A 15,623-nucleotide genomic window follows, 5' to 3' on the forward strand; every position below is an offset into this window, starting at 1 on the left:
CAGCTGTTACTGAAGACGGCTATGTCATCCAGATAAGCAGCAGAGAAACTCTCCATTCCGGTGAGGATCTGGTTTACCAGGCGCTGAAACGTGGCAGGTGCGTTCTTGAGCCCAAAGGGCATCACACAGAACTGGTAGTGGCCATTGGGCGTGGAGAAAGCTGACCTTTCCCTTGCTCCATCAGTCAAAGAGATCTGCCAGTACCCTGAAGTAAGGTCAAAGGTACTTAAATATTGGGCAGCTCCCAGCCGGTCAATCAATTCATCCGCCCTAGGGATCGGATGAGCATCAGTTTTTGTCACTGAATTCAGTCCCCGGTAGTCCACACAGAACCTCAGTTCTGGTTGGGCACCCGGTGGTGCAGCTTTCGGTACTAACACCACCGGACTGGACCAGGGGCTGCTAGAAGGTTCAATCACTCCTAGCTCCAGCATCTTAGTGACTTCACTATGAATGCTGGCCTTCACCTTGTCTGACATCCGGTAGATCTTGGACTTCACAGGTGGGCTGTCTCCTGTGTCCACGTCATGGACGCACAGGTGAGTCCTACCCGGGACAAGGGAGAACAACGCAGAGTACTGCCCCAGGGCCTGGCGACAGTCCTCCTGCTGTTCAGGAGTTAGAGATGGGGAGAGAATCACTCCCTCCACCGACCCATCCTTTTCCTGAGACGCAAACAGATCAGGGAGAGGCTCGCTTTCCACGTCCTCTCCTCCGTCAGTCACCATCATCAAGATGACTTCGGGCCTCTCGTGGTGGGGTTTGAGGCGGTTGGCATGCAGCACCCGCAGGGGCTGACGAGGGGTCTTCAGGTCCACCAAGTAGGTAGCCTTACCCTTCTTTTCCAACACCTCAAAGGGTCCTGACCAGCGATCCTGGAGGGCACTAAGCTCTCCTGGTTCGATCACCCACACCTTCTGGCCAGGCTCCAACTCCACCGGGTGAGCGTTGTGGTCATACCACGCCTTCATCACTGCTTGGCTGGCTTCCAAGTTGTCAGAAGCTTGCTTCCACAACTTAGCCATTTGGCTCCGGAAGGCCAGCATGTAGCTCACCACATCCTGGGGGAGCTTTCTGGGAGTTCTTTCCCATCCGTCTCTCACCAGGTTAAGAGGTCCGCGTACAGGGTGCCCATACAGAAGCTCGAAGGGGCTGAAGCCCACTCCCTTCTGTGGCACTTCCCTGTATGAAAAAAGTAAACAGGGTAGGAGGACGTCCCATTTCCTCCGCAGGCTTTCAGGCAGACTTCTGATCATGCCTTTCAAGGTTTTATTAAACCTCTCCACCAGACCATTGGTCTGGGGGTGGTAAGGAGTCGTGAACCGGTAGGTCACTCCACACTCCTTCCACATTGCCCGCATATATGCTGACATGAAGTTGGTCCCCCTGTCAGACACAACTTCCTTGGGAAAACCCACTCGGGTAAAGATTCCCATCAGGGCCCTAGCCACAACAGGTGCTGTTATGGTCCTCAGAGGTATTGCCTCTGGGTACCGTGTGGCATGATCCACCAGAACCAGGATAAACCTGTGACCAGCTGTAGTTGGTGGATCTAATGGACCCACAATGTCGATGCCCACCCTTTCAAAGGGGGTGCTAACGACAGGAAGTGGTTCCAGGGGAGCTTTCAGCTTCACCCCTGTTTTCCCACTGGCTTGGCAAGACACACATGTCCGGCAGTAGGTATCGGACGACACTTTCATCTGAGGCCAATAAAAGTGTGGGACAAGACGGGCGAAGGTCTTGTCTTGCCCCAGGTGTCCTGCCAATGGTATCTCGTGAGCCAACTCCAAAAGGAAGGCTCGATAACGTTGAGGAACTACCAAGGCTCGTGACGATCCATGTAGGGGTGCCTTGGGTTCACTGTAGAGGAGGCCATCCTCCCAGTAAACACTGTAGTTCCCTTCAACGTTCCCTGCTGCCTGGGCTTCGGCCTGTCGCCTCAGCCCCTCAAGGGTAGGGCACTCCCTCTGGCCCTGGCAGAATTCCTCCCTGGACGGCCCTCCCTCCACGTGCCACTCGGCCGGGATGGGTAAGTCCTCCAGGTTGGTAACGTCCCCCTCCGCAGACTCCTGGCCCACCACCTCCGGTGGCCTATCCGTCCTACGGGGTGGAGACGCCGAGGCAGGCTCCTCCTGTCCTCGGTTCTTCCCTTGACTGGCAGCTGGCTGGGCCTTTGTTCCAGGCTCCAGCCGGAATGAACTCCCTCTTCGGGTAGTCTCGAACCTTGTGCTAACACAGGCCCAGTCAGGTGTACCCAGCATCTCGGTGTGAGTCCGGTATTCCACCTCCTTCCAAGCGTTGTGCTCCATGTCATTGCCCAGCAGACAATCGACTGGCACGGCAGGGCTTACGGCAACTCGAAGTGAACCTGCAACCCCCCCCCATTCAAAGGGAACCTCGGCCACGGGATAGTGACCTGTTCTGCCGTCAGCCATCGCGGCTGGGTGGAGTACATCGGGAACTACCTGCTCTGGAGACACCAGCTGGCTACGCACCATAGTCATACTGGCTCCTGTGTCTCTCAGAGCCTCCCCCCTTTGGCCGTTGATGGTGATCCACTGCCCATACTTTGCGGTATTTGCGGGCACCTGGATCTTAGGAACCATCTCCCGTTCTCCCAGGGACACTAAAGTGACACCCGCCCACTCCCTTCCCTTAGTTAAGGGCATCTCCTCCCCGAGCACTACACTAGCTACTCCGGGGGGCTTTCCTCCAGTGGGAGGGGGTGATCGTTTCTGACACTTCGGATCTCCTTTATAGTGTCCAACGCCACCGCACTCGTAGCAATGGACAACCCTTGGCTGCTGACTCTGGCCAGGATTAGGGTTTCTGGGTGGGTTAGCCTTAGAGGTGAATCCTGTTCCCTTCCCTTGGAAGTTATTTTGGGGGCCTTTGGAGAACTCCTTTTTCTTTTCCCCTCCCTCTTTCTTCTGGGGGGCGCCCTGTCCGGCCTTTTGAGTATCCCCTCCAGTCCCCCTTGTGGACACCCGGGTACTAGCCCAAATGTCCGCCTCCTCAGCAAGCTTCCGGGGACTGGTCAGCTTGCTATCCACCAGGTGTTGCCGCAGTTCAGGGAAACATTTCTCGAGTAGGTGTTCCTTCAGTACTAGGTCAAACAGCTCCTCGTAGTTCCTTACTTCACTGCCCTGAATCCAACCTTCCAGTGCCTTCTTTGCATAGTCCAGGAAGTCCACCCAATTCTGTGTGCCCAGCTTGTGACTACCCCTGAACTTCTGTCTGTACTTTTCAGGTGTTAGTCCAAACTTTCTGATGAGCGCCAGTTTCATGGTGGGGTAGTGGGTCTGCTCATCCTCTTCGAGGGCCAATAAAGCATCCCTACCAGCTGGAGGCATGTACTTATACAATCCCCCTCCCCAGTACTTCACTGGAACCCCATGGGCCCTCAACGAGACCTCATAGGCTGCTAGCCACTTGGCGATGTCGTCACCCGCCCCATAGCTAGCTACTATGTCCTTTGGCAGGTAAGGTTTGGGTTCCCTGGTGGACTCTTGGATTTGGCTGCCACCATTAGGAACAGTTGGTGCCCCAATTCTTAGGATCTGAAGCTCTATCTCTTTCAGTCTTATCTCATGAGCCATCCTCTCTTTCTCCGTCTCATGAGCCAACCTCTGTTCCTCCTTCTCCTTCTCCAGCTTTGCTAAATCCCATGTGAGCTGTCTTTTCTCTCTCCGATCTGCTAACTCCACGCTGGATAAGCCCCCGCTAGAGACAGTGCTGCCCTTCCTAGAAAGTGTCCTGGGCCCTGCTGACAGGTTCCCCACCTCAGGTTGGTACATCTCAGCCCCCCTCGGGGTCAGGCTCTCCATCCCTGTCTTCCTCCTCAGCCTTGCTTTCTCGGCGTGCCTCCCCCCAAGCCCTTAAGCTGGTTTGGAGTGCACCCTTCTTTGCTCCTGGGGGACAGTACACCCCCTCCCGCTGGCAAAACTCCCTGAGTTGGGCCACAGTGTACGTTTCTAGATTCTCTAGTACAAACTCCATCTTGCCCACTCAGGTTAGAGGACAGGTTTTGTGCAGTAACAATGTAGGGTGGTACCTTTAGTAATACCTCCTCCCACCACCAGAGTAAATTTGGAAAAAACAAAAACCCACAATTAGGAAGGCCGCTCTTGAGAAAACTCCCGGTGTAGGCCTATGGACTACCCACAGTTATTGTTGAGTATATGTAGGCACAGCTCTATCCCACCACTGAACACCAATTTATGTTGGAAACGCCCACTCCCACTCCGCAGGGTGGTGGTGGACTCCCCGAACACACTGTGGTAGCTTGGCTCGAGTGGTCAGGAAACAGGCGCAGTGCTAAGCATACAATATACCCATACAAGAACCATGCGTGCATCCGTTCCAAAAACGACTCTACACCGTAAAAATTATGAAAATATTCTTTCTTTATCTTTTTCTCTTAGTTGCTGATTGGAAAAATAAATAGGTCAATCACAATATACAAGTTTCAATTAGTGCAGGTCAAATAAATACTGGCTGTTTGATGAAATAAATAGGGGTGATCATAAATAACAGGGCATAAATACAAGTGCAATATATACAGACAATTAAATACTTTGAGGCAATAAATACTGTACCAATAAATATTGTACACCAACAAGTCCTGTGGACCTATAAATATAGTGCAGCAATAAATAGGTAAAAACCCAATAAATACAGTATCCCCAATAAATAATTAAAAGTATACCGCAACCCTCATATAATCAGATGACACTCCAATTCTTAAGGGCTGATATGGCCCAGGCACAGCTTGTAGGGTTGTGGAAGGCTTGAGGGGGGCTACTCCCTGGCTGGGACAAGGCTGAGGCCTAATCTGAGGTAGATCCAAGGGGGGAATACCAGTGCCCTGGCTTTCTCTCTCCACACAACCTCTCTAGGTTAGTCCCAGTTCACCCCAGGCACAGTCAGGTTGGTTTCAGCACCTCCCTAGCCCCTTAGAGCAGTCTCTCAGGTCTCCACAGGGCCTTAGGCGCCCTCTACTCCACTTACTGCCCTTTTTCTGATGTTCCGACGCCGCTGGAGCCGTGTCGACGCCGTGAGGCGGTTCCGGTTCGGTCTCGGCGGCCTCGGCACAATGTCAGTTCTTTGACGACGCCGGCAGGCGGTTCCGGTCCGATGTCGGTGGCCTCGGTTCGATCTCGACCTCCGATTCGACGGCGTCGGGCAGTCTCTTCACGATGTCGACTTAGGGCGGCTCCGGTCCGATGGCGCTCTCGGCTCCGATGACGTCGGCCGGCCTGGCCTCGATGTCGACTTCCGGCGACTCCGGGGTGCGATCCTCACCCCCGACCTCCGGTGCTCCTCCTCACAGGCTCCGGGCGACTCCGGAGTGCGATCCTCACTCCCGACCTCCGGTGCTCCTCTACCTCGGTCTCCGACGACTCCGGAGGGCGGACTTCACTCCTCCGATGACGCCGCTCGCTCGACCTCGGTTCACTTCCTCCTCGACCTCTGGTATTCCTCACGACCTCCGTCGGCGCCCTCTCACGACCTCAGGCGGCTCCGGGTACGACGTCTGCTACTTCAGTCAGCGCCGCTTCTCCACCTCGGGCTCCAGGTCTTCAGGCTACTCGACGCCGGACTCCAGGGAAACCAGTTCTCAGGTCAGAATCTTGCTGTTTTCTTGGTTCTAAGGCCTGTTCCTGCTGTCCAGGTCCTTAGGATAAGTTTCTTCTGTCTTCTTCCCACACAGGGCTATAGGCTGGGATCCATCAGTAGGGACAAGTATCAAGGGTGGGTTTATGGACCCCACTCCAGGCACAAGTTTCCACCCCTGCTGCTTCACTCCTTCCTCCTTCACTGTTGTGCTCCTCTCTCTTCACCAGTCAGGTGCCAACTGCCCGCTCCAACTGCCAACTGCCTCTCTTATCCTCCCAACATTCTAAACGGTCTCCAACTGTCACAGGGTTCTGGAATCTCCTGGAATGTTCTGGAAGGTGCTGGTAGGTTCCAGTGGATGCTGGTGATGTCACAGGTGGCCACCATTTTGTGCTCCAGGCCCTCAGACAGAAGTTTCAGGGGTAGCTAAAATGGCTCCCTGAATCTGCAGCAACACTAAAAAGTCTGGTGGTTCCCAAAAAGGAGAAATTCAAACTGGGTTTGAGGCAAAAGTGGGACAAAATAAATAATGATGAGGAGGGACCACCCAAAGGGCTGACAGGTCTAACAACCAGATACTAGTGCAGCTGCTGATTTGGACAGTTATTAAGGATGTGCTTCCTCATCAATACATTGTACAATCCCTCATAGTCATGCACATTACTTCCATGAAGCCAGCATTCCAGGGCCATAATAGCACTGTCTACAAAGTCAACCCAGTCTTGAGTGTGTGCCTTATGTGTGTCCCTAAATGTAACCCAGTATTGCTCAGTGATTAAACCAAACCCATCTATGAGGGCCCTCTGAAAGATAGCATAGTTGTCAGCATCTTCCTCTTTGACAATGAGACGTTAGTCTCTGCCTTTGCTAGCAAAGGAGAGCCACAGGATAGCTGCCCACTGCCTTTGAGGGGCCTTCTGTACTCGACAGGCCCTCACTAAAGCAGTGATCCCTTTATGGATATCACCCCCCCCCCTGGTAAGGAGGGACTATCCTGTTCAGGTTCCTAACATCAAAACATTGCTCCCTGACCCTAGGAACACTAGTGCTGCCACCATGGGACTCTAGTCCCCAATTCTTCCTAGCCCTCTGTACTTCCAAGGTTTCCTTATCAAGGGCCAGCTGCTCTTGCTTGATTCTGAGCTTGGCTCGCTCTAGCTTAAGTAGGTGGTATTCCCTCTCTATGGATTCCTCCCTCTGACTAGAGGTGGAGGTCCCTGTGGGATTATTAGAGGCATTGGAATTGACAGAGGAGGATCTAGACCTCCCCTGCATTATATGCACCCTCACAGGAGGAATGAAGGGAGCCTACCTCTAGGGACTCCCTGTGTACTGTCTGTACTATTCCCTGCGGGATCAGAGTTCACCAGTGTGAAGTCATCAGATTTGTCCCAGTCATGTTCAGAATTGGGGTCACTGGGGTGAACCACCCCTGACCCATCTTCTGAAGCTACCCCACCCACACTGTTCTGCCCTTCTGACCTATCAGCTTTCTGGGGGTCATCCTGAAGATGCAGTTCTAAGAGTTGTTGAGTGTTAGGGTTCCTATCTATCTTTAACTTCCTTGATGCAGCCAGCAGGACTTCATAAAAGATGTCGCTGATGAAGACTGTGCAAGAGTCCGGTGGAATCCAGGGGTGGATTCTTCAAGAAAAGAACCTGCAAGCAGAGAGGACAGAGTCTATGCTACTCAGAGGTGACCAGTAGGCACGGCAGAGCAATGCCCACCAATGGCGGACAGGACAAAGGAGATGACAGTGATGTTGTCACTGCAGCTGTGGGGACCAGGCAAAGCTGAGGAAGACCAGGATCCATGCACTAGCTGTCCCACGTCAGACGTGAGAGCTAACTGGTCAGTGTCCAGCGGGAGCACCAACACGCCTTGGTAAATGCAACAGGGGTGGAAAGCAAAGAAGGAGCAATTTTGGGACCAGCAAGGTCCAACTGACTCACCACAAGCAGGTGAGTCAGAGCAGGCTCTGAGCAAACAGTGGAGCCCACTGAAGCAGGAGAAGACACTCAAGAGAACCCACAGTCCAAGGGCACAGGCGTCACAAGAGAACTTCGAGCAGCTCACTTAAGATGAAGGCCCACGGTGCAGAGGATGTAGTGAGGACTCTGATCTTGGCAGGAGGGGATGCTGGATGTTCGAGCTTCTTGTAGCCTGAAGATCTTTGGAGTGCAGAGCCAACAAGCCTTGGCAACAGCAAGTCGGCAAGCTGCACAGGGGTTCGGTCCCAGCAGTTCTGACAAGGGATAATGCCTCAAAATTGCAAGAGGACAGATCAGGCCTCGAGGGAGCTGCAAAGCCACCACCTGTGTTGCTGAGCCTTTCAAATTCCTTGGGACATCAGGAGCAGCAGACCGGTCAGCTTAGTTGTGGTGCTTGCAGATGCAGGGGAGTGACTCTTCACTCCAAGGGGGATTACTATGGGTATCCTTGAGGCCTACATGTCGGTAGAAGATCTTGAAAGATACAGACGACAAAGAAGACTTGCAGAACAGCGAGAGCAGGAGCAGCAGGAGTCTTCCTTGGTGCAGTCTCAATTCCACGTACAATCCAGCGAAGTCTAAGTGTCCAGACAGTCGAAGGATGACATGGTTTCAGGCTTCAGTCTTGCCCATGATGAATCTGAAGATACCTACAGGCAAGCCCTTTTATACCCTACGAAAGGGGTTAGGACGACTCAGGGGTCCCTTCCAGAGGAGGGACTGGACAGAGGGGAGGGTACCATCATGTGCTTTGTCCAGTTTCGTGCCAGAGTGGGAGCCAAAAGCTCCCACAACTGGTTCCAACTGGATCTTGCAAAGAGGGCACCAAATGTGTCCTTCAAAGCAGTCTGGTGGTGCCAGCAAATGCCCCCACCCCAGCCAATACACTAAGTCCTGTCTGGGAGGTGGTCACACCTCCTTGTGACATGACACCTATTGTTATACTTTCCCCTGCTTGAGCTCAGCTCAGCAGCAGGAGGGCAGAATTGTGTCTGGGGTCAGCAGCAGCACTAGCTTGCTGGCAGACCCTGGAAGGCTGTTAACGGGAGTCCTGGGGGCTTCTCGGAGGAGCCACCCAGTGCATGGAATCATACCTCCAACACTGGTGACGGTGTTTGGGTACGGTTCCAACATGTTTGATACCAAACATTCCCAGGTTCAGCACAGCCACTGTACAGTTAGCCATTGCGTAATGACGGTTGGCCACTATATGTATCAAAAGGTCTGACTGCACTTACAAGGTCTGAAGAATCATCTCCGTGGTTTGAAGGGGTGTCCTGCTCATGCAGGGGCACCCACACACTTATGACCCAGCACCCTGCCTTCAAGACTGAAAGGCCTGCCTTAGGGGTGACTTATAGGTTTTAAGTGTAGTGACCTCAGATATAAGAAACTTTATCTGCCGTAAGTGATGCTAGCACCAGCTTACACAGGCTGTAATTGCACGCCTGTAGTCACAGTTTGAGTGGTCTCTCATGGGTGGCACAAAGCATTCGGCAGCCCAAGGGAGACCCAGGTGTATCTATGCCCTGGGTACCTCAGTACCATATACATGGGGTTTATAGGTGCACACCAGTAGCCACTTGTGGAGGTATAGAGGTACTTACCATGTCAAATTTAGGGAGGAAACACAGTGACTGAGGTCCTGATTAGCAGGATCCCAGTCAGACTAGTCACAAAAAACATACTGACACCAGCAAAAAGTGAGGATGACCATGAAAGCTGATCCTACTTTCCTAAAGGTAAGTATCTCATTTATCGAATGGGTAATTCTAATTATAGATTCCGCACCTTATGAAATAATACTAAAACAATGGTCTCTTCAAGGAGGTGGACTGAGTAATGGACTTACACCAAGATGTCCTGCAGAACTAAGTAGGAAATATTATCCTTCCTGTGGACCTGAAAATCTATGCAGTAGTGCTTGGTAAAAGTATGGACATATGCCCATGTGGAATCCTTGCAGATGTCCAAGACAGGAACACCCTGAACTAGGGATATAGTGGGGGTTTGCATCCTGGTGGAATGAGCCCTAATGCCCTCAAGAGGATCCTTTTTGGCCAAGACGTAACAGAGCTTGATGCAGAGAACCATTAATTCCAACAAGGTCTGTTTTTGAACCCTTTGCTTTCTTCACACCAACAAACACAACAAGCAGTTGATCATTAACCCGTTTACCGTGGCGGAATTTCCGCCGCGATGTGGTCGTTCTAAAGGGTGGGCGGGGCTGCATCGGCCAACGGTCATGCGCAGCACATGGTGGCCGACACGAGCACGGAACAGGTTAATAAAGTACTTCTTAGTCCTATCAATGTTGAAATCTAGTGCATGGCCTGCATTCAACTGGTCCTGAGTCCGCTCTTCTTTAGATGAACAAGTTGGAGAAAAAAATGACAGGAACTGTGATAGACTGCCCCACTTGGAAAGGTGGCACCACTTTCGAATAAAAGGATGTGCAGGTTCTGAGTACAAGTTTATCAGGGAAACACGTAGTATATGGAGACTGGACTCTAAAGGTCTACAGCTTGCAGATGCAGCACGCAGACATGATGGCAATAAGTAATACTGTTTTCAAGTTAAGGAGGCTAAAAGAGAGCATACTTCAAAAAGGTCAAAACCAAATTAAGTTCCTACTTTGGAATAATAAAGTAAGCAGGGGTAAATATATGTGAAAGCCCTTCTATAAATGCAGCACAACCAGTAACTTAAATAATGAGAGCGGATCAGGAAAACAAAAAAAAGGATGAAAGGGGTATTAAAATCAGGAGTTCGAAGTACCATGGCCTCTGGGCTCAGTCTGGAGTTATCGAAATGAGTTGTATGTAGTCCTACTGGACATACTCTAGCAGTTGTGGGATCAGGGGTAGAGGTAGAAATAAGTACAGTAGGCCAATCTCCTGGAGATAGCAGAGAAACTCTCAAGAGGGAAAGGTGAGAGCACAAAATGCTGGGCACGGAGTGTTTTTGAGGTGCCAAAAAGTTCTAGGGCTCACCCCAGTGTACAAAGGCACCCTGAGCAAATGCTAGGAGCAGATGTCACACATAGTGAGGGAAAATACACCTGCTAAGTTCATCTAACCTTACACTGATGGATTCCACCATATGACCGTCTGATCAGTAAAGTGCCAGCCAGGGCCACAACCTCACGCCTCCAGGCAGTGGGCCACACAACCCCGTTAGCTGCAGTACCACATGGTGATCCTGTTTCCTGTTAGCACCCGGATTGACCTACCATTGATGGAAGCGGAAAGACCTGCAGGGTCAGCCAAATGACACGTAGTTCCAGCAGATTTATGTCATGAAGCTTCTCTACTGGAGATCAGAGGTCTCTGATCTCCAGATCATCCCGATATCATCCCCAACCATGGGATGAAGCATCTTTCACCACTGTGACGCCCGAGGTGAGGGAGTATGGAGACTGGTCTGTTGCAGGCCAGAGACATGGATCTTAATTAGAAGGTGTACCCAGTGCTGGATTCACTGAAGGGCCACGCATGATGAGGCACCAGCAGGTTAAAAGAAGCCAAGAGTCCTGAACGTCACAGATCCATCGGGGTTGGAACAGTATTTTTCACCTGCACCCATCTCAAAAGGAAGCCATCTTCAGATTTCCCATCATCCATCCTCACATCACTGCATTTCCCAGCATCTACTGCTTCCGGTGATGAGAAATCTCGCTGGGAGGAGGTCTAGGGCATGATTATTTCTCGCGAGCGCTCGCTAACTTACCGATGGCAATCCGCTCTAGAGAAAAAAACTCCGCTACGCTTCACTTCACTGAGTTTTTTGGCACTCTGCGTGGAGTGCGGAGTAGGCAAAACTCCGCAAACTCCACCGGCGGTGCAGAATTCTTCGCCCACCCCTAGTTGTGATGCCACTTCCTGTGATGCCACGTGGGATATCAAACAATGTAATGTCACACACCATGTTGTCACTTGCATACTCTCTAACTTGGTTAGTTGCCCCACTTCTGTGCCCTGGGGACATGTCAATAAATGTCTAGAATACAGCACCCAGTCTGCTTTGGACATATTGCATTGCACCAGTCTAAGACTGGCATGCAGGTTCTCCTGGACCCTGATAAACAGGTTACAGACACTATGATTGTTCATGTATGATGTTTGTTATGTCCCTGGAATGCACGCACCGCAGAAAACCAAGAACATGGCTTTGCTCCTGTACAGGTTAGCACCTCAGACACAGCTACCCTGACCAAGGGAGGAATGTAACTGTCACATATACTGAGTAAACAGGGCTCCAGAATAGAGATCGCTACTGGTCTGCCTGCTGCTGGGATAATATGGCTGCTTGATGTGCACCCTGCTCAGATGATGCTATCTGCAGATGAGGTATACATTCCTCTGAGCTCGGGCGGGTGAGGAGGGCAGCTTGCTGCTGCTGAAGTCCTGATTAAGCTAGGGCCCTCAGACTGATCATGCTCCTGGCGAGATGCTCTAGTTGACCCTGTACATAGTTGCTTAGGGTCCAGTCACTGGAAGGAAAATACAACAAAGCTTTGAGGATGGAGCATTCAAGAAGAACTGGTGTCTCCTCTGTCTCTGCTCCATGTGTACGCAGATCAGGTTGTTGACTGGACTCATTTATTGGACTAAAGATGCCGGTATTGGTCACCGTCACACCGCGAGAAAAGTATAAGCACAGCTAACTACAAAGAAGGAGCATGAGTCCTACCCAACAAAAAAAAGTTGCTCATGACACTTGTTCTTAAATGAAAAGCTTAAAAGTGTTGCAGCCATGAGTATTCAAGGTAGGTGCTTAGTTACGCAGGCAGAGCACTACGCCTGTGAAGTCTGGAATATGAATTGGACGCTTATTATACATGTATGTAGTTGGATGAATGTGTCATGTGGTTACTGGTGGTGGCTATTGATACTCGCGTCGATACATGTGTGCACAAGTTATGGTAACTAACTAATGTCTGCATGTATGAATGAAGGCTTCATCCTTGGTCCAAGGGGGTCTATTCAATAGTACGTACACCTGCGTGAGTAAATACTTCCTAGCCGGACCACAGCTGGTGTTATGTTCTGAAGAGCCCTAAGCAAGCTACAGGTTGGGAGGCCCAAACAGAAGCTCACGATCTATACCCTGGAAGGAAGAATGACGAGATTAGATTCATGCTATTGCATAGAACAGGATGCTTGACAGGGATTGTTGTGATCTGGTTGGTGTGGTCTGCAGAGTGTGAATTTTCATGTAAGGTCTGGAGGTCTCCAAAGAATGCTAGTTGGTAACAAGTCTCAGAGAAGTTAAGAGTAAGGTATCTGTAGAGCACTGCTCGAGGGGCAACTCTGGGGGGCCTTGGCACTGTCAAGTCTGCATAAGTGGCAAGGAGGTGAAAAGAACTCCTTTCAGAGTGGCCACATTCTTTAGCCAGGTCCCACCTGAAGGATGGGCTTCACCTCTAGAGGCACAAGGGCTGGATAGCATGGCAGTCAGCTAGGGCCTAGTCATCATCTGGCAGGTTGCCTGGCATCATCCATATGGGAGCATGTGTCAGCAGGCACAAGGTGCAAGGGATGGAAATAGTTGCTGATACCTGGAGATACCGATTCCTGTGTAGGCAGTAACTGTGGGTTATAGCTGCAGGCATGCTAACGGAGCAGGGCGAGTTTCTGGCACAGGGTGTGATCCCAAGGGACTAAAACCTTCTCATGACATTGACTCACAGACATTGACACAAGCATTGCACTTTTTGAATAATAATTCAAGAACAAAGCCGATATTTAGTTGAAAGTGAACAGATTCCGGAGCGGCTGTCCTAACACTAGCTCGCCCATACATTTACTGGCATTCCTCTCCAGAATGGGTTATAGACACTTCTGTGTATTTAACACCTGAAGGTGTTGATGGCCATGGTTTGGTGGTTTAGTGGGCTAATGTGCCCACTGTAGGGGCCTGTGTTTAATCTCGTGGTCACAGGTTCAAATCCCGGCAGGTCCACTCAGGCTTTCATCCTTCTGAGTTCGATAACGTGATCACCATTGAGTTGGGTAACAATAAACGTGCTATTCAGCGCCAAGATACCCTTGGGTGAGTGTGCGCCTTACAAATACACATTATGCAGGATTTTCAGTAACATTATTTCATATGTGTGAGAATGTGAGCCACCAGGGTTGGATTGGGAAGGTACCAAATGTTTCTGTAGGTTCCTAAAAAAGGTACTTGCTACCCCAGCCTTCCAGAGAACCATGAACTTGAGAGTAGTTAGGGTTATGCACTGCTGGGATGGGCCATTCATACAAAATTCTACCAGCCTATGGCACCTGGACAACTGTGTACATATTGTCATTGAACCCACTTGTGAACCACATGGATGGTTTTGTGGACTCTGCTGACAGAGATGGATGCACTATGACTTTTCATGGCAATGTTTGCTTAAATACTAGTAGCACATGGTCCAGGAATGTGGGCTGGGAAAATATTTGTGAATTCACAAAACAAGTATTTTTATGGGCGCTTCCAAACTGCAAACCTTCTTCTGCCCTGGAATACCTACTACCCATCCTAGGAAGTACATGTATTCATACAAAACAGTAGGTGCTAGCAAATTATTTTACCAGTGTAAAACCAGAGTTTATCGTTCAGAAAAACTTGCATGTGTTAGTTACAGTAAATATACAAGAAGCTCTGGGAATAAAGCCCTGCGATGTAAGTTGAGCTCACAGTCGGTAGCGGCTCTTTACACCTGGCTCACAATTCTTACTAAGGGGGGCCTGAAGACTTATCTTTTAGTGTTGAATCTGTAACGACAATACTTCAGTGGCGTTCGCTTTATGCTGTTCAAAAGCGAGGACAATTCAAATATTCTTTGGAGAAACAAAATATTTGGATCACGTAAAAAGGTGACCCCTGCGATTATCGAATAGCTACTCTTTGAACTCCTACGCACACCCGTATGTCTTTGATGACCATTTCCTGCGCACTGGCACGCGCATGCTCATTTCCTTAATTAGGGTGCTGGTTATTTGTTCTGAATAATCTGTGAATCTGCTATCTGCAGTGACTTTCTCCAGTTTCTTATGGTTACTGCGTTTCCTAGGCAACACATGTCTCCAGCAGCAGCGTTGGAAGAGCGGACTCACCTTATTCAGAATGTCTCGCTCTCTCACGAGCTCCTCGATGGCCTTCCGGTCCAGCTCCGCGTGCCTCTTCGCAGTGTCCAGCCCTGAGGTACAAAACACACCGGGCCTTAGAACTGGCAAGCTGAAACAGCACGTTACAGGCAAAAAGCGTGTTGATATTACTGACTACAAACATAGGTACGAACATCCGTTTTCTATGTGTCTCTAAAATGCATCTCTTGATACCAGGCTTCAAATCTCTCTGCTGCAGCACTGCATAGAACTTTTACCGGCTATCTTGGTTGCCCCCCTGCCCTTCGTCCTATCCTTCCAGTTCCCCTCCTAGTCCCCCCAACTCCACCCCGCTGAGCCCTTCAGTCCAGTCACACATCAACTGTTCAGTAAAAAGAAGCCCAATGCAGGTCCGCTCACCCCTCTCGAGACCCGTGATTTGGTTTTTTAGGGTCTCCCTCTGGTGCTCCACGTCAATCTTCTGCTCCTCCAGCAGGCGGTACTTCCTCTGGATTGCTTCCCTCAGCTTGGAAAGTTTGCCGATCTCCTGGCGCATTACGCTCACTTCTTCTTCCTTGGTCTGTAATCACAAAAATGTGCAGAATCAGAAACAACCTCAATAACAAAGAATTACTTCCATTATTTTTTCTTCAAACATAAGGCTAGACATGCATGACAGACTTGGACAGACAACTGAAAATAAATATGTATAATGAAGCTTAAAAGTTAACCGAGTCTCTGTAAACAAGGGTAAAAACATATTCCGAGTCAGACTCATATTATTGTTAATCCTTCAAATTCAAGAACAATATTAAAACAAAGCAATAGGGTTTTGATGTCAGCTGCAAAACAGAAGCTGAAAAAGGCGGTTAAAAGTCATTCAGACATTGCTGTCAACAGATAGTTTAATAC

General features: G+C 50.2%; 1 protein-coding gene across 1 annotated transcript in view; it reads right to left on the reverse strand.

Moving 5' to 3' along the window:
* The window catches only part of CFAP58 (cilia and flagella associated protein 58), a 617,117-nt gene that overhangs the window by 342,895 nt on the left and 258,599 nt on the right, over positions 1–15,623 (reverse strand). Inside the window, exons 7-8 of the mRNA XM_085603453.1 lie at positions 15,132–15,291; positions 14,721–14,803 (exon numbers count right to left, since the gene is read on the reverse strand). Of these exons, the coding sequence (XP_085459579.1) occupies positions 14,721–14,803; positions 15,132–15,291 (243 nt within the window). The remainder of the gene's footprint in view (positions 1–14,720; positions 14,804–15,131; positions 15,292–15,623) is intronic.

Source organism: Triturus cristatus, chromosome 1_2 (assembly GCF_964204655.1).
Source record: "Triturus cristatus chromosome 1_2, aTriCri1.1, whole genome shotgun sequence".
NCBI lineage: Eukaryota > Metazoa > Chordata > Amphibia > Caudata > Salamandridae > Triturus > Triturus cristatus.